A 26,574-nucleotide genomic window follows, 5' to 3' on the forward strand; every position below is an offset into this window, starting at 1 on the left:
TTAATATGATGCCTGTGTTTGCTTTGTGTCCCTCTGTTGTCACTCACACTAAACAAAATCTGGGCAGTTTTTATTTTGGATTTGTAATCCACAAAGGGTTTAAGCAGAGCAGTGTGCAGGTGAGCTGTTGCCATGCCATGGCTCTCTCCCAGCCTGATGGCACCACCCAAGAATTTGGTGGAGGTGCAACACTTGGGGTTAGTCCTGATGAGCTGGAATGCTTTGAGATTCCCCAGAGGATGCTGGAATTGCAGTTTCACAGTTACTGCAAGTTGGTCTCTCACTGGAGCCTCCCTTTGAAGGTGCCTTTGGGAGGTCCCCGGGTGTTTGGGAAGTGGCACCTGCCCATCCAGAGCTCCAGCTCTGTGTCCTCCTCTTTGTTTTCTGGGAGAGGACTCAGTGACACTCCATGCAGATGAAGTTACAGTGACTGAGTATTTGGGGTTCCCAGGCCATGGTTGAGTGCCCTGAGCACTAATTAGGGCTATGCCAGCAGGGATTTGTTGTCTCATGTCTGGAGGAGGGAGGACAATGCAAGAGTGATGTTATTGCCCAGTCTAATGTCACCTATTAACTCTGGCTTTTCTCTCTTTCTCTCCATTCCTCACCTTCCATCTCATTGCACTTCCCTGCATCCCCTTTTTTTTTATTTTGGTTGACATTAAAATGCCACCTCCTCCCTTTTTAATTCTAAACCCCGGATTGGGCAGACACTTCCGAGGTTGATTTGTTTGTTATTAATGCTCCATACACTCCAGTGCCAGATCCGTCTCCCATGATGCCCCCGGTGGGAGTTCAGGCTTCCATCCTGAGCCATGACACCATCAGGATCACTTGGGCAGACAACTCCCTGCCCAAGAACCAGAAGATCACGGACGCGCGCTTCTACACCGTCCGCTGGAAAACCAACATCCCTGCCAACACCAAGTACAAGGTACTGAGGGCTGGGAGCTGCCCTGCCAGGGTGAGGCACAGCTCTGGGAGCACTGCTGGGCTCTTGGAGGGGCAGGATCCCTCTGGTTGCACTGCCAGGACAAGCTTGGGGAGCACTGCAGGAATCCCCCAGTTCCACTTACAGGGCGAGGCACAGCTCTGGGGATGCTGCTGGGCTCTTGGAGGGGCAGATTCCTCCAGCTTCATTCCCAGGGCAAGGCACAGCTCTGGGAGCACTGGGGGACTCTTGGAGGGGCAAGATTCCTCCAGCTGCACTCCCAGGGGAAGGCACAGCTCTGGGAGCACTGCAGGATTTCTCCAGCCCCACTCCCAGCACAGCTGTGGGAGCACTGGGGGGCTCTTGGAGGGGCAGGATCCCTCCAGTTCCACTCCCAGCTGAAGGCATAGCTCTGGAAACTCTGCTGGCCTTGTTGAAGGGGCAGATTTCTCCAACTCCACTCCCAGGGCAAGGCACAGCTCTGGGAGCACTGCTGGGTTCCTTGGAGGGGCAGGATCCCTCCAGTTCCACTCCCAGGACAAGGCACTGCTCTGAGAACTCTGCTTGGGCTCTCTGAGGGGGCAGGATTCCACTCCCAGGGGAAGGCACAGCTCTGGGAATACTGGGGGGCTCCTTGGAGGGGCAGATCCTCCAGCTCCCCTCCCAGGGCAGGCACTGCTGGGCTCCCTGGAGGGGCAGGATCCCTCCAGCCCCACTCCCAGCTGGAGGCACAGCTCTGGGAATGCTGCTGGGATGAGCCCAGGGGCCTTGGAGGGCCAGGATTGCCCTGGTCTGGTGGGAGCAGTTCTTTGGTGGCTCCTAGAAGGAGCTGCAGCTCTGGGGTGTTGTGGCAGAGCTGCTCCAGGGAGGGAACAGGAATTTCCAGAGTTGTTCTGCTCTGTGCACAGTGATAGTCTGAAGCTTCCCCCTGCCCCAGTCCCTGGGATGTGTGGGCTCCCCTCTGGAGAGTCACTGAAGTTGCCAGGGCTGTGTGACTGGGTCCCCTCACTGAGCCATGCAGGGAAAACAGATTTACCCCCCTGGTTTGGAGTTCCCTTTTAGAGCCTTTTCAATTCCTACAAAGCTAATAGGGAACTTTTCCTTTGGGAACTGACTGGCTTCAAAATACACAACAAAAATTTCATTATATCCTTGCCTTCCTCCATTTTCATGTGTTTTGATTTGGAGACTGGATTTGGGGTTTGGTTTGGTGGTTGGTTGGATTTTTTTTGTTAATTTTCAGAGTTACCTGCAGGGCTCAGAGCTGCTGACTGCAAATTTCACATTTGTAATGAGACTCAGAGGAACTGGTTGTTAAAATACCCAGCCAGTGTAACTCCCTTTATGCTCCTGCAGAGCCAGCTTGTTATAATCCAGATCTTTTCTTTATTGAAATGAAAAGATGTAAATATGTGTGTATTCCTCCTCTAAAGGCTTCTGGGCCACATTCCTGAGTCATATGCAGAGGGTGTCTCAGGAGTGGTTTAAATAAAGCTGCAGTTTCATTAGCTAATTGCTTAAAAGAATGAAACAAAATAAAAGATGGAATAAAACAGTAAATTTAAATAAAACAGGAATAGTCCTGTTGTTCCAGTGCTGGTGGTCAGTGGGCAGCAAGTTTTACTGTGACCAAAACCAACGCAGAATGATGGAACATAATTTAAAATTACTCAGAAATGTTGAAAGGATTTGCCTGAAGGAGAGAAGTTTGAGCAATTTGCTGCAGTCACGTGTAACCTGTGGTGTCTGGAGAGCCCACATCCTGCTTTCCTCCCCTTGTTCCTGTTGGAAATGCTCTCCTGCCCTGCTGGATGTTTTCTGGGAGGGCAGAGCCCCTGCAGGGAGTGCAGGGTCAGTCAGGCTGAGAACCTGAGTGCAGAGAGTGCAGGGCTTGTCCTGGCCCCTGTGCAGCTCCTGCTCTGCACCCAGAGCCTTTGGGGTCCCCATTCTTGGGGACAGAGCTCCTGAGTCACCTGTGCAGCATCCAGAGCTGCCTCTGCTCAGCTCAGAGGGGTTTCATCCTCCCTCATCCCTGAACTGGGTGTTGGGGCTGTTCACTGAGATGTTCTGTTCCTGCCCTGTCCCAAACTGCTGGGGAAGGAGCTGTGTGCTCCCCACACCAGTGCTTCCTCCTGAGGAGCTTTGTTTGTGCAGGAAACTGAGGAAAACAGGGATTTCAGTGTTCAGGGCAGGATTGTGCCAGTCTGAGCCTGGAAAGGCAGGAACACTCCTGTGTTTGAGCTGTCTCTGCACTAACATGGTTATTAGAACTCTGGTTGCTCAGAATTTTAGACTTTCTATGCTGTCAGCACTGACCCCCAAAAGAACACTACATTTAACCTGAAGCCATAAAAAAACTTCCAAAATTGAATAACAGAACTAGAATTGTGAGTGTATAGTTTAAATAGAAGTGTGTAGTATCACATAGCAGAAAACTTAGAGTTGAAAGTTTTAGAATAGTTATAGTTACTATATATATAATATATATATATATATAGTTATATATATAAAGCAAGATGAAAATTTTAGAAGCTACTTTTTTACCTTCTTCTTCATGAATTTAAGTAGTATTGTGTAATTAGATTAAAAAGTCCACATGGCAAGACACAAGTAGTTAGTAAAAATAATTTAAGTATCATTTCTTAATTAGACAGTTTATCCTTAAAAGACCTTATAAAGAGAGAAATAAAGCTCCATTTTTTTACCTTATTAGTGAAGCACAGTAAAATTCACAGCTTATAAAAGTGTAACAATGGAGCAGTTTTCCAAAGCCCCCTTGTTGGTGTGTGGGGTTGTCCTGCAGTTACCTGGGATCCATCAATGAAAATATTAAACATTGAATCTTTTAGGACTGCATAAAAGAGAAACAAATTGTTCAGAGTAATATTTATGGAGTTTATTTCTAGCAGGTGAGCAGGGTTTGGTACTGTGGGGTAGGCTGGGATGTTAAAATAATGAAGTGCTGTTAAATTGTGGGGTCTGACACTCCAGGGGGGCTCAGGTGTGTCATTTACCCTCAGTGGGATGCACAGGGAAACTAAAAGATCCCCAGATTCAAAGCCAGAGATGGAAACCTGAACTTTTCACCTGTAAAAGGAGCCTAGCTGCCACATAAAATAATCCAAATATTGGAGTGCTTCAATACTGCTGGGAATTGCAGCATCTTGGAGAGGAAGAGCTTTTTGGGGTAAGGCAGCTGGGAATGCCAGATGGGAGGGAAAGATTCCTGCCTTGGACTTGTCACTCCATCCCTCCACGAGGACTGCATTCCCCAGGGAGCTGTGCCCCTTCCTTCCAGCTGTGCCCCTTCCTTCCAGCTGTGCCCTCCCAGCTGTGCCCCAGCCCCTCAGCCACAGTCCCACCCACTCCAAACTGCACTGAGCCTCACCAAGGAGAGGCTGAAAGCCAATGGAGGGGTGAATTTTAATTCATGTTATGAGTCTTTGTTGTCTGGCCGAGACAGCAAATTCCTGCCATCCCTTGGATCAGCATTTCCTGAACTTCCATCCCTTGGAAGAAAAAAGCAATGAAGAGATTGGAGATCTCAGGGTTTCTTTGTCACTGCTGGAGCCTTCAGGAAAGGTGCCTTTACCTTGGCAATAAATCAGCTGCACTCAGGGGTTTCTGGAGGCAGTGGCTGCTGCAGTTGTTGTATGGCCCTGTCAGATCCTGCAACAACTCCTTAATTCTGTGTTAACACCACAGGTCAAGGTGGGGAATATACTTATCTGTAAATACAGCTTTCCCTCTTTTCCATGGGCCTCTAGCACATTCTGTTGGTGCTGAAGCCATTGATAACAAATACCAGATCTTTAGAAATGCTGAATTACAAATTCCACTATGACCCACGTGGAGTTTCCTTGTGTGATCCTAAATCACCATTTTTTTTCTGAAAAGAATCTACATTTTAGCAAAGCTTCATTCTCTTCAAGTCTCACAAGTGTGTCTTTAGTTGGTTGTTTATTACACTTAAGGTTGTTCTGGAAATTCCAGCAGGGATCTGGGAGGCAGCTGAGGTTCCAAGGCAGGGCTGTTCCTTGCTGTGCTTTTTGTTTTCCCCAGCCAGAAGAGTTAATGAAATGCTGTAAACCAACCCCAAGGTAAACAGGGGTTTAACCACTGCAGAACAAGTGGGCCCTGGTCCTTGGATTGTGTTTTTTTCATTTCTAATTGACTGCTGCTAAGTGCTCCTGCTGATTGCAGCATTTCTAGTGGAGGATAAACGTTGATATTTGATTAATGAATTTGCACGCCAGAGAAGAAGCAGCCCTAATTAATGACTGTGGTTATGGAAATGCTGGGAGAGGGGCTGGGGCTGTGTCAGGGCTGTGCTTTGGGAAGTGCTGACCCTGCTTTCCCTTGCAGACTGCAAATGCCACCACCCTGAGCTATCTGGTGACAGGGCTGAAGCCAAACACCCTCTACGAGTTCTCAGTGATGGTGACCAAGGGCAGGAGGTCCAGCACCTGGAGCATGACAGCACATGGGACAACCTTTGAATTAGGTACTCCTGGATATTCCCAAAGAAACCTCCACCTGAAATGGTTCTGCTGATTAACACTTGCTGGGGGGGTCTGAATAGTTCAGGCAGAAATTCTGATTAAAAAAACAACAACATACTTGAAAATTGCAAGGGATGATTGCAGGAGAATTTACATCAAATTACAGAGAAGTCATGAATAATGTACCACACTTTATGGGCAGGAGAGAAGAAAGTCTCACAAAAAGCACCTTAACAGCAAATACAAAGAAAACACTTCAGCAAATAATAATTAAAATGTGCTGTAAATGTGATGATAATTGTTACAGAGTGAGAAGGTGCATGAGCAAATGAAGACAGAAAAATCACAGTGGGCATTAAGACATCCAAATGAGCTCTGAATTCCTCTTCAGTGCAGAACAGAGCAGGGTTTGAGGCTGCCAGGAACAACTCGGGCCCAGGGACTGTGAGGGCCAGGCACTCTCCCTGACCTGCCCCTCATTAGCTCTTCTTACCCTGCAGTGTTAAATGAACTTTGGGCAATTAAATTTACTGCCTATTATGGGAAGGGCTCTCTTTGGATGGACTGTGGAGGACAAGAAACCCAGAGTCCAAATGAGCCCAGAGTTCTCCTTCTAAATTAAAATACAGCCAAGAAATCAATCATGCAAACAATTAGTGAGATTTTCCAGATAGTCTATAGTAGAAATTCTTTCATTTCTGCTTCAGAAAAAGCAAACCCAGGATAAAACTTGAACTCTCTGAAGTCCCAGTGAGCTTCAGTTGCTTTTGAAACCATTGTGGTGGTTTTGGGTGGGAATTCCATGGTGTGGGGCCAGCTCTGGGCTGGGGCTCCTTTCCCAGCCCACATTAAACACTGCATTTGGTGTTTCTGCTGACACACGTTCAGTCCTCAGCCATAACTCTGCTCTGAGTGCAGGGACTGTAAAAGCTGCACAAATAAAGGGTTTTAAATGAGAATTTGACACAAAGCCCCTGAGCAAGGGCACAGTGCAGGAGGGCTCAGTGCATTTTAACAGGAAGGCTCAGGTTGAAGTGCTTGGAAGGGATATTTGCAAATATGACCCAAAAGCTGGAGAACTGAGGAGAAAATTTGAAACAGAAATTACAAAAAAAAAAAGGCTAAATATATTTTCTCATAACAGATCTTTTTATTTATAATACTGGCCAAATTCCTGAGTGAGTGGCTCATTATTTTGGGGTACTCCTGAGAAGTTGTACAGGACTTCTTCCTGACAGGAAAATTGGGAATTCTGGGCTCTGTGTTGTCTGTGTATTCCTGATCTCCTATGGGCTACTCCCAATTTTCTAGTTTTGTTTCCTCTGAATCCCTTTTTTACATATTTGGGGCAATAGTTACAATAATTCCTGGGCTTTGGCTGTCCCTGGTTTCCAGCTCTTCATCACAGGGATAATTGGTGGCCATCCCAGAGGATTTATGGATGGATTTCTAATAGCTCACCTCCATAAACCTCTGGAAAAGCAGAAATTTCAGTGCTACTGTGGCTGTATTAAACACCCAAGGTGGATTTACTCTGGGTTGCCCCCTCAGGACCCTCCTGGATTTCAGGATGTGGCACTGCAGGGATGGTCAGTGCCCTCTGGAGCTCACAGCAAGGATTTCAGCTTTCAGCTGGAGCCATTTGTGCTGTTTCCTGAATTCTTGGCAGGAGGGGCTGATGGGAGAAGGAAAACTCTCCCCTCCTTTCTTTCCCTCAATGCTGCTCTCTGGCAACCCAAGGAAAAAGGTTGTGTTCAGCAAATCCTTCTGCATGTGAGACACACTGAGGTGCAGATGCCTCCCAAATTACAAATTGCTCAGGAGCTCAATGAGCCATTGCAGGTTTGCCCAGAGGTTGTTCCCAGAGCAGCTGGGGCTGTTCCATCCCTGGCAGTGCCCAAGGCCAGGTTGCACAGGGCATGGAGCAGCCTGGGACAGTGGCAGGTGTCCCTGCCATGGCAGGGGTGGCACTGCATGGGCTTTGAGACCCATTCCCAAACCATTCCAGGCTGGTATAATGCTGAGTTGCTGCTGGATTTACTTTGCTGATTGGGATTTAAGTGGCAAATGGGCACTGCTGGGTCTGAGTCCATCATAAACTGGAAACAGGGAGATGTTTCAGATGCCTGCCTATATAGAATATATCATTCACAAAGTTTGGAGGTTTTTTGGGATGATTGGTGAGAAGTCAGTTGTGCAGATTTTTGAGGGTGCTGGTGCCAGAAGTGCTCTGGAAAGAGGGAACTCCATATGGGAGGGAGGCACTGCCACTGGATGGCATTGGCCAGTCAGGGGGGGATTTGTGGCAGTAAAGAGAATAACCCAAATATACAAAACAACCCAAATAGAATTGTACTCCACATCAGATGGGGATCCAGGCCCTGAGCTGGCTGCTCTCTGGTGTGACAGGGCAGCCCTTGCTGACACTCTGGCTCTGTTTCAGTGCCCACCTCTCCCCCCAAGGACGTGACTGTGGTGAGCAAGGAGGGCAAGCCCCGCACCATCATCGTCAACTGGCAGCCGCCCTCCGAGGCCAACGGCAAAATCACAGGTGGGCACCAGGGCCCTGGGGCTGCCAGCTGCTCTGCCAGCCTCAGGAGCTCACAGCCACTGCTTGCTGCTGTTCTCACCCAGATACATTCACATCTGAGCTAACTGCAGTAGGAAATGCAGCTGGAAGTTAAATATCTCCATAACCCTTGTGCTGTTCTAATAGCAGCCTCCAGCAATGTCCCCTCTGGTCCATCAGAGGTTTGTTCAGGAGAGGCCATCCCAGTGCTCTTTGTCATCTTTGTGGCATTTTTGTGCCACAGAACAGACTTCAGAGCAGTTTCCTGTTCCCCTGACAGAGCCATTAGGAGTAAACGGTTATTTGTCTTTAACTGCATCACTGCCACACAGGATAAATCACTTTCCAGACAGTAATAATTACTGATTCCCTTCTATAATTTCTGTTCAGATTCCCATTTGGAAGGGCTTTTTGAAATAATCAATTTTAATTTGTTTAAAGCTGAAATCAGATTTGAATGGCAGTGTGTGGTTTTGGATCTGACTTCAGGATTAAGCATGGTGCAGAATCAAACCTGGGACACCTGAGTGGGCAGGACTGGAGCCCAGGCTCTGCCCAGGAGACTAAAACTGATGAAATCACTGAAAAGGCAGCAAAATGTTTCCTCTCCATGGGAAAGGAGGATTGGCTGGAGACACAGGAGCCTTTGGTGGAAGGATTTGGCTGCCAGTGAGGGGCACAAATGTCTCACACTGGGGCACACCCAGGGGAGGGGAGAGAACTACAGAGAGCAGCATTTACCTGCACAGGGCTGGCCAAATTACCCCATTGTCCAGCTCCCAAATCCCCTGGCAGTGAAGGAAACCCTTGGAACAGAACTGCTCAGCATTTATCAGCTTTTGCACAAGCAGCAGTTAACAGCTTAAAAATGAACTAAAATGGTGATTCAGGGCTAAGCCTGAGTGCAGCAGGTGCCTGGTCCCCTTTCCCAGAGCCCATCTCCAGCTCCCCTTTCCATCTCCATCTCCCTTTCCCAAACCTCATCTCCAGCTCCCTTTCCTATCTCCAGCTCCCCTTCCCCAAATCCCAGCTCCTCTTTCCCAAACCCCATCTCCAGCTCCCCTTTCCCAGAGCCCATCTCCGGCTCCCCTTTTCCATCTCCAGCTCCCCTTTCCCAAACCCCATTTCCTTCTCCCCTTTTCCATCTCCAGCTCCCCTTTCCCAAACCCCATCTCCAGCTCCCCTTTTCTAGTGCCAACACAGTTTTTGGGATGTGGGGCGCGAGTGCCCTCTGCTGGGAACATCCCCATCAGCTGAGGCACTAATTAATTCCTCATTAACTCACTCTGTGCTGTCAGTGATGCCAGAATTCTGAGTGGTGATGTCATTCCATGGGCCCCTGTCCATGGAATGCTGAGCTGGGCCACTCTGGGTCCCACATGCTTGGGCATCAGTAGAGCTGCTGACTAATTAGGGCACTCTGAAATTAATTCAGTACTTGTGCCTCTAGACTCTTATAATGCTTTTAGCATCTATAGATAAATTTATTTATTTATATATATATATTTATATATTAATATATGTTATATAATACATATTTTATGTATATATTCTCTACAAATCTACAAAAACATCTCCCACATTTAGATATCTTACAGATGTAGAGATATATAGATAAACAACACATATAGATAAAACATATATAGTAATATAAAAATTTGTATTCCACACATGTTACATAGAAAATAAATACTTGAAGCTAGATATAGATATAAATAGTGACATAAATATATAAATAATATATGAAAATATGTATATTGTGTTATATACAATATATATTAAATACAGATTCAAGTATTTATTTCTGTGTGCATATAAATATATAGAGGTTCAAGTATTTATTTTATGCTGATCTGTGTTTCTTGTATAAAATAGTTATAAAGTTTTTACTGCATAATGATTGGTGACTTCACTGTATTTTTATAACAGAACATAAATCCTTCCCATACCTTTTTTTCTGGGGTGTGCAGGGCAGCCTAAGTTCTCTTCAGATTCTTGTTGCCTTTGTTAATACACTGAAAAATAATGAAATAATTACAAAACCAAATTGTTTTGCTGTGCATGAGAATGTTTTGTTATTTCAATGTAATTTAAATAACATTAATTTGTGGTGTTGTGAGGTTTTTAGGACAAGGTGAGAGATGAGAATTTGATTTTAAGTTTTTTAGAAGGTTGATTTATTATATTATGATAAATATAATATAGAAAAAAGAAATTATCTATTAAAACTATACTAAAAAAAGAGAAAAGAGACAGAAGGTTAGACAAGAATGATAATGAAAACTTGTGGCAGACTCAGAGAGTCCAACACAGCTGAAGGTGATTGGTTATTAATTAAAAACAATTCACATGTTTGGACAAACCATTTCTAGACTACATTCCAGAGGAATAAAACATGGAAAAGCTGAGGCTCCTCATCCTCCCAGGAGAAAAAATCCTGTCAAAGGGATTTTTCAAAAAATATCACAGTACCATTAATCCTCTGAGGATGTTTTGATAATGGCAGCTTCACTTTACTTTATTGGTCTATAAATAGGTAAAGAGATGGAAATAGCAATTTGTCCACATTCAGGGAATGGTGATGAGAAATATTTTAAATGATATTGATATTTTAAATGGCTTTTTTCTCTTACCATCTCCTTTGAGCAGTTCAGAAGGAAGCTGGGAGGGCTGGCTGATATTTGAAGATGGTTTTAGTGTTTGTGCCACAGTCAGAGCACACTGGGGAAGCCGCTGGTGGCTCCCCTGGCACACACCTGACGGGTGGCACTGTCCCCTCCTGCCCAGGCTACATCATCTACTACAGCACGGACGTCAACGCCGAGATCCACGACTGGGTCATCGAGCCCGTGGTGGGCAACAGGCTCACCCACCAGATCCAGGAGCTCACCCTGGACACCCCCTACTTCTTCAAGATCCAGGCCCGCAACTCCAAGGGCATGGGGCCCATGTCCGAGGCCGTGCAGTTCCGCACCCCCAAAGGTACCCCCAAAGGGGAGGGGCAGGGCTGGGCTCCTGGGACAGGCAGCTCTGGGCTCTGCAGGGCTGCTTGGGCTTGCATGGAGTGAGTTCCTGGAAGGCAGGCCTGGAGAATGAGAGTGTCAATCCCAGGCTCCTGGGTTCTGCCCCACGTTGGGCGCCAGTTTAAAATGTGGTGTTACCGTGGTGGGTGCTGCTGCCTGTCCCCTGTCCCCAGTGGGTGTTACAGTGGTGGGTGCTGCTGCCTGTCCCCTGTCCCCAGTGGGTGTTACAGTGGTGGGTGCTGCTGCCTGTCCCCTGTCCCCAGTGGGTGTTACAGTGGTGGGTGCTGCTGCCTGTCCCCTGTCCCCAGTGGGTGTTACAGTGGTGGGTGCTGCTGCCTGTCCCCTGTCCCCAGTGGGTGTTACAGTGGTGGGTGCTGCTGCCTGTCCCCTGTCCCCAGCAAGCCTCTCCTGTTAAAAGGCAGGGCTGAGTTAACATTCAGGCAGTGCAGTCAAACCTCCACTCCACACTCACTGTAGCTGGCTCGGTGATAAAGGCAAGAAAGGCTCTTCTGCAAGGCTTTATTCCAGCAGAGTAACACTGTCACTGAAGGACAAACCCAGGGAAAGAGGGAAACCACATGGAGCAGGCAGCTTATAAAGGGGAGGAGGTGGGGGGCAGAGGGGCCTGGTCTCCAGGGGTAGGGGGGTGGCCACCAGGGGTACCAAGCCAGGAGAAACCAGAGGAAGTTGTGACACCAAGTCCATGGGGAGTCAGTTTTTCCCTTTGGGAGGGATGGCTCTATGGTCAGTAGTTCATGTTCCCAGGGCTGAGGGCTTGGGGATTGACCAAGGTGGGAGAGTTCATGGGATGCTGCATCCCTGTGGCTGGAGCTCAGCTCTGGGGTTCACTGGCTGTTCCCAGAGCCTGGGGCCTTTGGGCTGTTCTGCTGTCACAGACTCAGGGTGGCTGCAGTGACAGTCCAGGTCCTGTGTGTCACTTCTCTGGCAGTGGGATAGTGCAGTGGGAACTCCTGGGATGAAGCAGGAACTGATGGTGATGGGCAAAGATAGTGAAGAGTAAAATGGAAGAGAGCTTGGGAAAAATAGAATTATGATAGAATGATAGATGTAGGGAGGGACCCTACAGCCCATCCATGGGCAGGGACACCTCCACCAGCCCAGGCTGCTCCAAGTCCTGTCCAGGCTGGCCTTGGACACTTCTCCACGTGAGTTTCAAGAGCTGTACCCTGTGCTGTGGGAAACTTGGAATTCTGTCTCACTCCTTCAATCCTTGTGATGTGTCTCTTGTTTTTTCCTCCCTGTGCTTGCCCCACTAAGCTGAGTCCTCAGATAAAATGCCCAATGACCAAGGTAAATGAACAGCCACATTTCTCCTCTCTCCATCCCTCACTGTTCTGTTTGCTGTCCATGTGCTGTGACATTTTCTGAGTGGAGCAGGATCCTGCTGCTCTAACTGGGGTGGTTCCTGCTGTGCTGACAGGGAGAGCTGGAAGGCTGTGGGTGGCAGGAATGTGAAGGGATCTCTGTAGAGATGTCCCAGAAGGGCCATGGGAGTTGTGCCAGCTCTGAATCCTGCTGGGGGATTGCTCTGGAGCCAGTGCTGCCCCATCCAGCCCTGCCCACGTATGAGGGGTTGGAAGATCAAAGGGATTCTGGTTAGCACAAGTGCTGCTTGTGAGGATTCATTCCATAATAAAGGCAGGGAAGCCCTGGAAACCTCTGTGCAGGAGAGATTCTGCCTGTCAGCTCATTTGGAGCCCAGACTCTCCTGAGGAGCCCAGCACTGGCTCCTAAAAGCCTTAAGGTTTTAAAATGTTTGCTTGAAAAATGGGAGCTTTGAGCTTCCCACATCGAATTAGAAGGTGGATGTCCCAGGGCACTGCTTGCTTTCTCCCAAATAACCTACAAGCCCCATAAAAGGGGGAGAATTAGTCTGGAGGGATGAGTTAAAAAGGCCATTGGCAAACAGCTTAGACATGCAATTAAAGAGATCCTAAAGGGGCTCTGAGGGAGCTGCTCCTCACTTGGCTCCTCAGCTTGGCACTTGGAGTCATTTATTAAATGTGCTTTTGCTCTGCACCAGGTGATGCTGGTACAGGGGGTGAATGGATCCCCATCCCTGTGTCCTGGAGGAGGGGCTGGGGTTGGGGCTCTCTGGGGAGCAGATGCTGCACTGTCATTGTCCTGCTCAGCTGCAGGGAACTGGGGAAGGTTACAGGGATTTAGGTGAAAGTTGCTGTTTTCTGCTTCTCCCTGTTCCAACCCCTTTTCAGCCAGTGTTACACCCTAAAGTAACATCTTCTAGTCAAGATCAATTTTTATCACATCCTATTATTTATAAATCATCAAAGCCAGGAGTTTTGTTTGAGAATTCCTGTAAGGACACTGAGAGAGCTGAAATCATGGCAGGAGCTGGAATGTGGGAAAGGGGAAGGCAGAGAAGTGCAGGAGAGGAGCTGAGGAGCAGCCCTGAACTGCCAGGCTGGGACTGCAGGGAAGAACCAGCAAGTTACTCAGGCTGGGAGCCAAACCAGAGGGGATTGATGCTCTGCCCTGAATGGTTCTGTCCTTTTCTCTCTTTGTCTGCTTTAATGTTTCCCTCTGAACTCAGCACAGCATTCTGTTTTCCCCCACCCTTTTTGAGCACAGAGCTTGGTCAGAACTCAGGGCCTGTTGTTCTCAGGCTTCAGGTGCTTGCACTGACCTCATCCCAAAGCAAAGATTGAGGTCTCTGATTGAGTAAACCCATCCTGAAGTCACTCACAGTTAAAATGTTCTGTCTGGGTATATTATAACAGGAGGTTCAGAGGCTGAATGAAAAACAATCCCAGCAAATGCTCTCTTAAACTGCTCCTTAAAACAGGTCCCACTGCCTAAGAGCTGGGGCTCCCTGGAATGCATTTAAAGGTTTAAACTCTTCATCTGTGGGTTTAGGAACTGGATCCTCAGAAGCACCTTGGCTGGGTACCTAAATTTCATCCTAAATTCATCAGGGAGGAGGACATGGGTTCCATGAGGATCCCTGTGCATTGTCTCTCTCTCTTAGCCCTCATCTGCTGTCCCTTGCTGGCCTCAGGGCAGTTGTTCCCTTCTCCTTTCTGCTGTTATTCAGGACACTGAGCTGCATTGGTCAAGCACAGGTCCTTGCAGAACTCACTGGAAGCATTCCTTACGGATAATTCTCATTCTTCTCAGTTAATTTGTTGTTAATCTTGTTAATAGGCTCCACATGTTTTTTTTTTATGGTGCTATTTTAACAAAGCATTGCACAGCACTGTCAGATATTTCCTGGAAGCCTCAATGCAGTATATTTTATATATATCTCTCATTATATATCTGCATAGTTACTGCTACCAGCCACATTTATGGGCTGACATTCTGCTTCTTGAAGATACAACCAGGAAGATGGATGTGAATTGTGTGCCATCTCCTCTCCATCCCCTTTTCCATCTTCCCACCTGCTATAGGGCTCCAGCTGCTACACTGGAGGTGCTCAGGGTGTCTGATTCCCTCCCTAAATATTGCTGCTTCTTCGTGGCCCCCCTCTCCCCCAGCTTCTGTGCCTGGAGCAGCTCCTCAGCCCCAGGCTCAGGGATTCTGAGTCCCTCTGGGGGTTCCCACCTTTCCAGGGCAGGTTCAGTGCCCCGTCAGACACAAATATATCACACAAAAGCTGTGGAAGGCGCTGTCCCAGTCTGTCTCTGCTGCTGCAAGGTTATTGGAGCCCACAGAGGGAACCCTGGTGCTGTGTCTGCTCCATCCTGGCAGCTCTCTGGGTCCTTCCCATGTCCCACTGTCTGTGCTGCAGTCCTTCCTCTCCCTCACTGCACACACAGAATGTTCTCCTTGTTCCCCTCCCCAGCTTTAGCCCCTGCCTGGTTTTGCCATTTGTCTTTATGTCAGGGACCAGTTCACAGGCTCTCACTTGAGCTTCAGTTTCCATTTGTTACACATCCTTTAACACTTCTTACTGCTTGATTAAAGCGGATTTTTAACAGAAAAAAATCCTTCTCCTGACTGTTCTTCTCCACACTGCCTCACTTCTTGGAGGATTTTTTTTTTTCTTCTTGTAGATCAGTGTGAAGATGTGTAAAATACTCTGGATTCCTGTAACCAAAGGAATATTTTTCTTTGCACCATTGCTGAATGTTTTCCCTACTCCAGTGTTTTTGTCATTAATTTTGCATTAGTGCATTTTGATATGGAAGGACCAGGTTTGGATGTAACTAATTTATTGTTCCCTTGGGTTTCATCAAAACCACTTTTGTGGTGTTTTGTTGTCACCTGTGCTGTGCAGGGGAGAACAGGGAGGAGCTGAAAGCAAGTTTTTATGGCTAGGCGGGACCTTAATCTTACATTTACTGTGCACATTTCCAGTCTCCCCCAGCTGCGAGAATTGGGTGTTAGGAAAAGACACCTGGATAATTCCTGTTTCAGGGTGATGAACTCTCAGTACAAGTGTGGCAAAACCATTTGCCTCAACGTGTACCTGTGCCTTACTGCAAATGGGCTTTATTGTTGATTTTAAAGTGAAATTAGGAGAGGCTCTATTAGGAAAACAATAACTGGGAAACCATTGAAGAGCTCCTTTGGAGAAGTGGCTCTTTCCTCGGAGAAGCAGGTGCTGTGCAAAGCCAAATTTTGTTGTAGGGACAGAAAAGGAGGGAAAAAGCTGCTCCTGGGGGGCTTGGGGAGGTTCCAAAGAAGGACTCAGAGATGCTGAGTTGTGGCTGTGTGTGTAACATTCCTCTGTGTCCAACCTTGCAGCCTCAGGATCTGCTGGGAAGGGGAGCCGCCCCATGGACCTGGGCCCGGACTACAAACCCCCGCTGGGAGGTGAGTGGGGGGCACAGCTGCTCCATGGCCACACTTTGGGGCAGCCAGGGAATGTTCCAGAAGCAGTTCCAGAGCTGTTCCTGCTGCTGCTGAGCTCCCTTGGCATTTTCATGCCAGAGCTGCTCCCAGCATGGTGTGACACGGCTGCCAGGGTGGGACATCAATTCTGTAGGGACAGATGGGGAGGGAAAGGGCTCCTGTGCTCCTTCTCCTGCTCAGTGCTGTGTGTTGGGATTTCCTGTCCTCAGGGGGTTGGATAAAGGGTTTCCTTTGGAGCCAAGTGACCCCTGGAGGCTCCTGGTCCAATTCCAATGGCTCCAAGGGGAGTCTGTGGTGCTGCAGGTTTAGCAGGATGCCAGACTGACTCTGCTGAGGGTGAGGAGGTTTCTGTGATAACTGAGTAGGTTGCACTTCAATTGTGACAGACTCAGTAGGAAATGGATCTATAAATCAACTTCCAGATGAGCAATTGTACAGAAACAGTTGGTAAATGCAGAGAAACAAACATTGCTCAGGAGCTCCATCCCCTCCTGCTGATCTGCAGGATTCCAGACATCTTTGGTGGGCACTGCTTGATTTCCTGTGTAATAAATGAGCCTTTTCTCCCCTCCCAGGCAGTAACAGTCCCCATGGCAGCCCCACATCCCCCCTGGACAGCAACATGCTGCTGGTGATCATCGTGTCCGTGGGCGTCATCACTATCGTCATCGTCGTCATCGTCGCCGTCTTCTGCACGCGCCGCACCACGTCCCACCAGAAAAAGTAACAGGGCTGGGGCTGCCTGACTGAGTCTGGGGTTTAATTCTTCTTTTAGGGTTTATTCCCTTTAAATCCTGCAGCCTGTAGGTGCTGCTGCTGGGCTGCTTTTCCTGGCAGTGTCCCAGAGTTCCAGTTCACACACAAATCAGGGCAGTGCTTCCAGTGTGCCTGCACTTCCCCCTCCCTCCCTGAGGAGAAATTGTCCTTTGTGGTGTTTGTGAGGTCCCCAGGACGAGGTGGGAGATGAGAATCACTCAGAAGATTCTCACCATGTTCTCAGAAGGCTGACTTACTATTTTATGATATGATATGATATGATATTATATTAAAAATGCTATACTAAACTATACTAAAGACAGAGAAAGGATACATCAGAAGATTTAACAAGAATGATAATGGAAAACTCATGACTGACTCCTCAGAGTCTGACACAGCTGATGGTGATTGGTCATTAAGTCAAAACAATTCACATGGAACCAATCAAACATTCACCTGTTGGTAAACAATCTCCAGACCACATTCCAAAGCAGCAAACACAGGAGAAGCAATCAGATAATAATTGTTTTCATTCTTCTCTGAGGCTTCTCAGCTCCCCAGGAGAAGAAATCCTGGCAAAGGGATTTTTCAGAAAATGCCACAGTGACAATCCTTCACAAGTTTCCAAAGTGGAGCCAGTCCATGTGTTGGGAGCTGGGAGAGCTCAAGAGCTCAGGCAGCTCCTCCCTCTTGCATTGACATTATCCAGTTTTCAGTAGGATCACTGGAGGGGAATCTGAGTGTGCTGCTGAATTCCTTAGGACAGTGCTCCAAAATCCCAGTGTTTATATCTGAGTGCTTCCCTCAGAGCAGCTGCATTAATGCTGCAGCACTGATGCTCCTGCAGGGTCTCTCTGTGTGTTCTTTCAAGGACCAGAGCTGTATTTGGAGTTTGAAAAGGATATGTTTTATGCAAACCAGATTTTTAAGGAAGTGCTGAAAAGCCAGGGGACAGCACTGGAATATTCTCTTAATGGGCAGAATTTCTGCAAACTTCATTCTTGGTAAGGAAGGCTGGGCTGCAGAGCCAGGGCTGCATTCCATGGATGTGCTTTGAGGTGTCACTGGGGCTTGTGTGCAAAATTCAAAGCTCCCTGCCCAGTGGGAAACTTGTGCCCAGCTGGATGCAAGACCTGAGGGAAATCCCAGGGAAAGTTCTCCCTGGTGAGACCCCATCTTCAGTGTTGTGCCCAGCTCTGGCCCCTCAGTTTGGGAAGGATGTTGAGATCCTTGAGGGCCTCCAGAGGAGGCAACAAGGCTGGTGAGAGGCTGGGAACACAAACCCTGTGAGGAAGGTTTGAAGGGGCTGGGGATGCTCAGACTGGAGAAGAGAAGGCTCAGAGGTGACCTTATTGCTCTCTACAGTTCCTGAAGGGAGGTTGTGCACAGGTGGGGTTGGTCTCTGACAGAACCGGAGGACACAGTCTCAAGCTACATCAGGGAAGGGATAGGTTGGCTATTAGGAAGAAAATTTTGACAGAAAGAATAATAAAGTACTGGAATGCTCTTCCCAGGGAGGTGGTAGAATCACCATCTCTGGATGTGTTTAAAAATAGACTGGCCATGGCACTTGGTGCTATAGTCTAATTGAAGTGTCAGGGCACAGGTTGGACTGGATGATCTTAGAGGTCTCTCCCAACCTCATTTTTCTGTGTTTGTGTGAAAGTTGCCTTTTCCAAAAGTGAGAACATCTCCTGTGCTCCCCTCCCCAGGAAACGAGCTGCCTGCAAATCCGTGAACGGCTCCCACAAGTACAAGGGCAACTCCAAAGATGTCAAACCTCCAGACCTCTGGATCCACCACGAGAGGCTGGAGCTCAAACCCATTGATAAATCCCCAGATCCCAACCCCATCATGACAGACACCCCCATCCCTCGCAACTCCCAGGACATCACCCCGGTGGACAACTCCATGGACAGCAACATCCATCAAAGGAGGAATTCCTACAGAGGTGGGAGCCCAGGGGGTGAGATGCATTTCCTGTGGCTGGTGATGTCACTTTATTGAGAGATGATGAAGTTCCTCTTCTCTGTTCTTATTTTCCAAGTAGTGAATTTGGTTTGTTCCTGGTTTCTGAGACTCTGGAAGGGTTGGATCATGTGTTTTAGTGAGGAAATGGAGCATCCAAGAGTTAGGTCATTGCTTTCTCTTGGTGAATACTGATTAGTAATGGGAAGATCATCTCACTTGATATTAAAGCACTGGAGTTGTTTCTGACCTTTCAGCCCAGAGCTGAATCACTGCCAGAGGTTTGCACTGGGGCCTGGAGAGTTTCTCCAGTTCCCAAAATCCTCACCCTGCCCATCTTCTTCCCACATTCCAGCAAAGGAGGAGGGGCTGCTTTTGTCACTGGTGGCTCCAAGAGCTGCCTGGGAGCAGGACTAGAGGAGGATGTGGGAATTCTGGTTCAGGAGCTGGAGCAGAGCATAATGTGGCTGTTTCCCCTCAGGACACGAGTCAGAGGACAGCATGTCCACGCTGGCAGGAAGGAGGGGCATGAGGCCCAAGATGATGATGCCTTTTGATTCTCAGCCACCTCAGCGTAAGTGAACCCCCCCATTCCTGCTGGAGCCACTCCCTGCTCCCAGGAAACCCCATCAAGGGCAGCTCAGGGGAGGCTCCTGAGCCCTCCTGGTGTGGGCAGAGTGAGACCACGTTAGAAGGGACTGGATGTGGCTGTACTGGGGTGAGGGCAGGAGCATGGCCAGATCTGTCTGTCCCTGTCTGGGCTCTCCAGGCACAGCCTGTGGGCCTGGCTGCCTCTTGTAGTCATTCCCTTGGAGCTCTGCCAGTGTCCAGCTGCTCCACAGGAGCTGGAATCTGTCAGGTTCCCCACTGTTGGTTTTCCCCTCCCAGCCCAAGCAGTCACCATCCCCTTTATCTCTGCACTTGCTGCTCTCAGAGCCTTCTCTGACTTTACTCTGAGCTCCTTGAGACCTCTTTGCCCTGGGATTCTTCTCTGATACCAAAATTACCATTATTACAAAATATTTTTGGAATTAAACAATATATCTAGAGTTTTCAAATGACTCCAAGATGGAAAGGGACTTGGCTGAACCTCTGAACAGCCAGACTGAAACCCTGTGTGAGAACCCCAGTGAGAAGCTCAGGAGTTACTGTGCAGGGGCAGAACTGGGAGGTAAAATCACACCAAGCTCACCCAGGCTGAGCTTTAGACTTCCCTGAGCTCTGTGATCGTGTTCCACCTGTAGCCAGGTGGCTGCTGCCACAATCTCTCCATTTTATAGAATTATTTCAGAGTTGTTCATTACATCTCCACTTTCTTTTACTTGAATTAAAAACTGAGAAGAACACTTGGTGTTCTTGAGCTCTGCCTACTTTTTCAAGTGTCCTGATGACCTGATTGCTCAGTTTGTCAATCTTCTTGTTCTGTGACATTTTTCCAAGAGTAGCATGTGGTTTGCTGGTTGTACACTAAGCAGTGTGATCCCCTTGTTGTCTCCCAGCTCTCCATGAGTGAGGAGGGAGCAGAGGATGCAGTTTGACACTAAATTCCTTGGAGCTGGTCTGTGTCACACATGGCTGTGTGACAGGTGCCCATCCCATGCCAGGCTCTGCTCCTGCCTTGCCTGGGGGCACAGAGCAGCCCAGGCCCTGCTGGAGCTTGGCTTTGAGACTTGGCCTCTCCATGCTGTTTGTGAGAGCTCCAGGGGCCTCCTGCCACAGGCTCTGCTTTGTGGGACTGGAACATCCACTGTGGGGTCTGAGGTGCCCTCCTGGCACATGAGGCCCTTTCTCAGTGAGCCCCACCAGAACCATTCCATGTCCAGCTCTGGGCCTCACAACCTTCCATGGCTTTCTTCCACCCACTGGAGAGTTCAGATGGAGTTATTAATTACCTCCTAAGTACTGAATTATGATAATTCACTGTGCCATTTTGGTCTAATTTGCAGTCATGGTGTGTACCTAGTGACTTCCTTCTTTGCCTCCTGCAGTACAGAAATGCTGGAAGGATGCTGGGAAGCAAAGGGCTGTTTATTGTTTACCACACCTCATTCCATGGTATATCAATAGTGGATAATATATCAGTGTGGATAACAGATCTGTATTCTTTTTATTCTTCTTCTGAACTTTTCCTTGGACTCAAGCAGTGCATTAAGAGCTGGTGGCAGTTTCTGGAGCTGTAATTGGGTGGTTTTTTTGTCCTAAGCACATTTGAGGTGTGATAACCCAGGGGCTGATTCTGGGTTATCAATCAGCTGAGGGTCTGGTTCCCTGCTGGAGGAGGGAGCAGGGAGGGGAGCCCTCAGGAGCCTGTCCTCTGTGTGTGTGTGTGTGTTAAGTGTTTCTCTGTCTTGTGTTCATCCACAGCTGTGGTTAGTGCTCATCCCATCCATTCCCTCGACCCCCCTCACCACCATTTCCACTCCGGCAGCCTCGCCTCTCCAACCCGCAGCTTCCTGCAGCACCAGCTCAGCCCGTGGCCCCTGGGCTCTGCCATGTCCCATTCGGACAGGGCCGACTCCACAGGTGAGACACCAAGCCTGAGGGAGCTGCTGCTCTGGGCAGCAGCCAGGGAAACACCTGGAAACCCAGCCTGGAGCTGGGCCAGTCTCCTCTGGGGGTTCTGTCAGGATGGGCTGGGCTTGCCTGGGTAGGTCAGGTATTGATCCTTGACATCTGTGGTGGTGTCCTTGGAAAAGGGGGTTCATGTTTTACACACAGCTCCAAACAAGGATTCCTCCTGCCCTGGAGTCTGAAACATCAGATTAACTCTGAGCTGCTTCATGGGGTAACTTTTCCCCTAAATAACACAATTGGAAACCAGCAGGGAATGAAAGTCCAGGCTTGGCTATGGAGAATGGGGCACACAGACAATGGGGGTGATTTCCATGCAGCACTTCCAGGCTTGATCAAAATCATTTGCAGTAGTTTTAGAGAGCACTAAAGTCTGCAGTGCTCTGGAAAATCCCAAAGCAATGGTGCTGCTAAATGTGCACATGGGTAACACACTGGGATGAAGCAAACTCTGAGCTTCTCTACTTTAAGGTCACCATTTGAAGGTATCACAGCCAAAAGTTGTTTCCTTATGAAAACAGTTCCTGAGGCTGCAAGGTTCCATTCCAGTCCAAACCATTCCATGAGTCTCAGTAAATGGACTTCAAGTGTGGCTCCTCTGTGACCACCCCAGCGCTGTGAAGAGTTCCTAGTTAAAAATGCCAGTATTTTGGTCCTCTGGGGTAAAAGGAGGCTGCAGATTCGTGTTCTGTGCTGTTTGTCTGAGGACTGGAACAAGGAGTTCTTTCAGTGCCAAAGCGTGAGAGGTGGAATCGCTCAGCTCCTTTAGCTCCCATTCAGCCGATGGTCACTCGGAGCGGGCCAGGGGGTCACAGCAGGAGGAGCAGTGTCCCCGTGAGCCCGGGGAGCAGCAGTGACCCCTGCTGTCGCTGTGTGTCCCTGCAGAGTCCGTCCGGAACACGCCCAGCACGGACACGATGCCGGCGGGCTCGGCCGTGCCCAGCGCGGAGCTGGCGGAGCCCGAGGGGCCGTTCCTGCCCGCCGAGGAGGAGCCGCAGGGCCCCCCCACGGCCCACGTGCGCCCCTCGCACCCCCTCAAGAGCTTCGCCGTGCCCGCCGTGCCCAACGCCGGGGGCCCCTTCGACCCTGCCCTGCCCAGCACCCCCCTGCTGAGCCAGCAAGGTGAGGCCACGCAGTGGGGAGCAAAGGGAGGTGGGGTTGGGCATCACAGGAAATATGGCGCAGGCTGGGGTGAGTTTTGTTGGGGTCATTTTCTGTAGGTAGATAAGGCAATTCAAATCCAACACGCCATAATTGAACCCTTCCTTTTCTCCTGATAGAATCCTGTTCCTTCAGGGAACAGGAAATATATTTTCAAGGGGGCACCGGCATTGTGCCAGAGTCAAACCATGACATATCCCAGACTGCTGTGGGTTCAAAGGGAGCTTTAAATCCCATCCAGTGCCACCCCCTGCCATGGGCAGGGACACCTTCCACTGTCCCAGGCTGCTCCAAGCTCTGGCCTTGGGCACTGCCAGGGATGCAGGGGCAGCCACAGCTGCTCTGGGCACCCTGTGCCAGGGCCTGCCCACCCTGCCAGGGAATAATTCCTAATTCCCACTATCCCATCCATGCCTGGCAGTGGGAGCCATTCCACTTCCTGTGTCCTTCCTGTGCTCCTCCCAGGAGCTCCCTGGGCAGGCACAGAGGCAGTGCCCGTGCCTGACGTGTGCCCCCTCTCTGCAGCCCCCGGGCACCCCCTGCACGCGGTGAAGACGGCGTCCATCGGCACCCTGGGCAGGACCCGGCCGCCCATGCCCGTGGTGGTGCCCAGCGCCCCCGAGGTGCAGGAGACCACGCGCATGCTGGAGGACTCGGAGAGCGTAGGTACCCCTGCCAGGCTGGCAGGGCTCACCCCGGGGCTCTGTGGGCACAGGGGCTTGGCACTGCCACAGCTCCTATGCCAGGAATCCGCATGGAAAATGGGGGGAGACAGGGAGGGTCCTGCTGAGTCCTGCAGCTGCAGCTTCCCCAGCCCTGCAGGGCACTCCCAGTGCCATCCCTGAGCTCTGCAGAGCATTCCCAGTGCCACTGAATATTCCCAATGCCATCCCCGGCACTGCAGGGCACTCCCAGTGCCATCCCTGAGCTCTGCAGGGCACTCCCAGTGCCTTCCCTGAGCATTCCCAGTGCCATCCCCAGCTCTGCAGGCATTCCCAGTGCCATTTCCAAACTCTGCAGAACAGTCCCAATGTCATTGTTATTCCTCAGCTCTGCAGAGCATTCCTAGTGCCATCCCTGAACTCTGCAGGGCACTCCCAGTGCCACTGTCATTCCCCAGCTCTGCAGGGCATTCCCAGTGCCATCTCTGAGCATTCCCAGTGCCATTGCAGACAGAACATTTGACATTAATGTCAGTGTTCCAAGCCATCCATCATCCCAAAAATATTTGTAAATTATCACAGGAGAGTTTCCTGACTTTTGGGAAGGGTGCAGCCTTGTTGGGCAGCTTTGGAAGCAGCTTTTAAGGAATGTTTTGGGTGTGAGGCACTGGAAGAGCTGTTTTCCTCTCAAATTGCAAGCCAAGGAGCTGCTGCTGTGGCCATTGTGTCACCTTTTAATACAGAAATATTCACTGCTGCATCACTGCTGCAGGAAATGCTCATTTGGAATTTTTTTTTCCTCATTGTCCTTTTGTCACATTTTTTACTCTCCTGATTTTATTTCTCTATGTCCTGATCTGGAAACTTCATCTTGGTGCCCTTTTGAGCTTCTGTCACTCCTGCTTTATTAATTTTGTTTGGTCAGTACCAAACCCATACTCCATAACTAATTTGTAATATTTAAATAGAGCCATTAATACTTTTTTTCATTAATGTATTAGTGCAAGGTAGAGTCAGCACAAAAAAAAACAGATTAAATTAAATTACTGGTTCAACTATGAGTCTTAAAATGTAAATTACAGGTTGAACTGTGAGGTTCAGTTGGTAGTGATTTGAATTAATTCTGGGGTTTTGGGAGAAGCTGTAGGAAGGATTTTAAGGAAGGAGTTTAAGGCAGGAGTTTAAGGCAGGAGTTCACTCCCAGCTGCTGCTCTTTGTCTCAGTCAGGAGATGGCAGATGCTGTGTTGGGCAGAGGGCTGGGATGACTTTGCTGCACAAGGCAGAGGTTTGGTAAAGTGCAAGTTCTTGGCTGTTGGAATGGAGGAAGAGATTTGTGTGTGAGAAGAGGACAGGGCTGGAAACTGCTCAGAACTTGGTCAGGAGGGGTTTGGAGATAAGCCAGGCCATGGTCTGTCCACAGTGGTGACAGAAATGGGACAGCTGAGCCCAAAAATGTTTGGGTTTAGCAGCTATCCTGATCCCAAACAGCCTTGGTGAAGTATTCCTTGGACCTTTTTTCCTGGAGCATAGCTTTACTCATCCACAGTAATGTCTGATCTGTTAAAATGAAATGATAATTTAGCCCAAATTGACCAAATGCAGTGACAGGGATGGTCTTGGGGTCATTTGCAAGCTGATGTCTGATGCTACCGTTAGGATAATTAACATGTAGCTCTAAGTCATTGCTCCTTTGTAATACATGGATTGATCCGTGAATTTAATAGTTCTGGTCCTAAGACCTGCATTTGACAATCAGAGGGGTTTGGTCTATGTTCTGATCAGTGCAACTACTGTTTCTATTTTCAGGAAAATGGAAGTTTAATTTCAGCAAAAGCAGGTTTCTTTCCATTCCTTTGTGCTGCCTTTCCCTAGCACCACTTCTGCAATTTCTGCTGATTCTGCCAACAAATTCAAGTGCAGGAGCAGCAGGCAGTGACAGACCCTCAGTGCAGGGGGGTGATCTCAGGGCACCTTCAGAGTCAAGCAGCTCTTCACAGTTGTATTTCTGTCTATTTTCTGTCTATTTACCTGTCCATGAATTTATTTCCACAATGCACCATGTAAAAGGTGCATAGGACCTTTCCCTAAGCTGGGAAGATCCTTCTCAATTTCCTGCTTTGGTTCAAAGGCAGGGATTGAGGCAGGGAAACAGGGCTTGGCCAGTGGAGCTTTGAACCACAACTTGGAAAGAGAGCTCAGCTCCCCTCCCTTGGCAGGAGCTGAGCTTTTCCAACCCTGCCAGGCTGGGATTCACAGGGAATCACAGAGCTGGGAAAAGAGCTCCCAGCCCACTGAGTCCAACCTGTGCCCAAACCCCCCTTGGCATGGATAAATCCCCTTGTGCTGCTGGCTGAGCTGGGCTCAGGGCTACCCCAGGAGTGCCCTTTGGTGGCTCCTGGCCAGCCCCAGCCCTGTGTGAGTGTCCCTGTCCCTGCAGAGCTACGAGCCCGACGAGCTGACCAAAGAGATGGCGCACCTGGAGGGACTCATGAAGGACCTGAACGCCATCACCACGGCGTGAGCGCCCCGGCCTCGGACTCTGCCCTGCCACACCGGGATTGTACAGAGGAAACACTACAGGAAACAACGACAAAGAGAAAAAAATAAGAAATCGACAAACCAGAAAGAGGGACAGCACATGAGAGCAATGGAGGGAGGAGGAGAGGAACCAGCCCCAGGTGACACCAGTGTCACCCCTTGTCCTGCAGGGAGCCACGTGGGGTTCCAGCAGCACCCAGCAGGATGGGCCTCGCCAGGCTGGGATCCAGCAGGACAAAAGCAAAGCAAAGTGGACTCGCCATTAGTTTTTTTCTGGTCAGGTTTTGTCTCAGTGGTGTGATTGCCCTGCCTTTTCAGTGTTGGACATTGGCATTTATGTACAATTTTATTTGTTGTTTTTATTTTATCTTTTTTTATAAAAAGGAAAAAAATATTGTAATAAAAAAAAGGGAGAAACTGTTGTTTTCCACAGCCTAGGCTGAGGTTTGACTGCTTGTTCTATTGTGTATGAAAATTCATTGCCAGTGTGGGTTGTTCAGTTTTGTTTTTTATCCTGCATATAATTACGTCCCCTTCTGGCAGTTAATCCATGGCCTTTTGGGATGCTGCACTGCTCTTTGTAAGCTTTTTTTATTATTTTTATATTATAATTATTAAAGGCCTGACTTTTCTCCTCTCATCACTGTGAGATTCCCGGTCTGTTTGAGTTGAGGTGTAATTGAGAGCCTTGTTTGTCGCTTTTTGTGCAGTTTCATATTTTCAGTGGGGGGAGAAGTAGCTGGGGAAGGGGAGGGGATCCTGGGGTGGGGGGAGGGTTCATTCCTGTTGTTTTCCTGTCTTTTTCCAGTGACTGGGAAGACTGAAGAACAAGGAAACATCTTCAGCTGTACTGTGTGTCTGCTCCCTGGGCCAGGAAGAGGCTCCTTTAGGAACATTCAGAGAATTCCTCCTGGGAATTGGGCTTCTCCTGCCCAGGTGACCCTACAGGGAGCTTCTTTTGGCAGCTGTTTTATTGTTGTTGGTTTAGAGATGGATCAGGAGCCTGCAGGGCTGGGGTTGAGCCCCCTGGGCTCAGAGAACTTGAGGATTTTCTCA

At 48.9% G+C, this 26,574-nt stretch overlaps 1 protein-coding gene across 1 annotated transcript in view; it reads left to right on the forward strand.

The window, feature by feature from the left end:
- Window positions 1–26,158, forward strand: part of NEO1 (neogenin 1) — a 175,067-nt gene extending 148,909 nt beyond the window's left edge. The window contains exons 17-29 of the mRNA XM_058811045.1: window positions 759–934; window positions 5,297–5,435; window positions 7,877–7,984; window positions 10,790–10,984; window positions 12,304–12,336; window positions 15,754–15,822; window positions 16,437–16,584; window positions 18,330–18,568; window positions 19,067–19,159; window positions 20,950–21,108; window positions 22,042–22,278; window positions 22,843–22,979; window positions 25,418–26,158. Coding sequence (XP_058667028.1) covers window positions 759–934; window positions 5,297–5,435; window positions 7,877–7,984; window positions 10,790–10,984; window positions 12,304–12,336; window positions 15,754–15,822; window positions 16,437–16,584; window positions 18,330–18,568; window positions 19,067–19,159; window positions 20,950–21,108; window positions 22,042–22,278; window positions 22,843–22,979; window positions 25,418–25,501 — 1,817 coding nt within the window. The 3' untranslated portion in view covers window positions 25,502–26,158. The remainder of the gene's footprint in view (window positions 1–758; window positions 935–5,296; window positions 5,436–7,876; window positions 7,985–10,789; window positions 10,985–12,303; window positions 12,337–15,753; window positions 15,823–16,436; window positions 16,585–18,329; window positions 18,569–19,066; window positions 19,160–20,949; window positions 21,109–22,041; window positions 22,279–22,842; window positions 22,980–25,417) is intronic.
- Window positions 26,159–26,574: the final 416 nt, after the last annotated feature.

This window comes from Ammospiza caudacuta, chromosome 10 (assembly GCF_027887145.1).
Source record: "Ammospiza caudacuta isolate bAmmCau1 chromosome 10, bAmmCau1.pri, whole genome shotgun sequence".
Lineage (NCBI taxonomy): Eukaryota > Metazoa > Chordata > Aves > Passeriformes > Passerellidae > Ammospiza > Ammospiza caudacuta.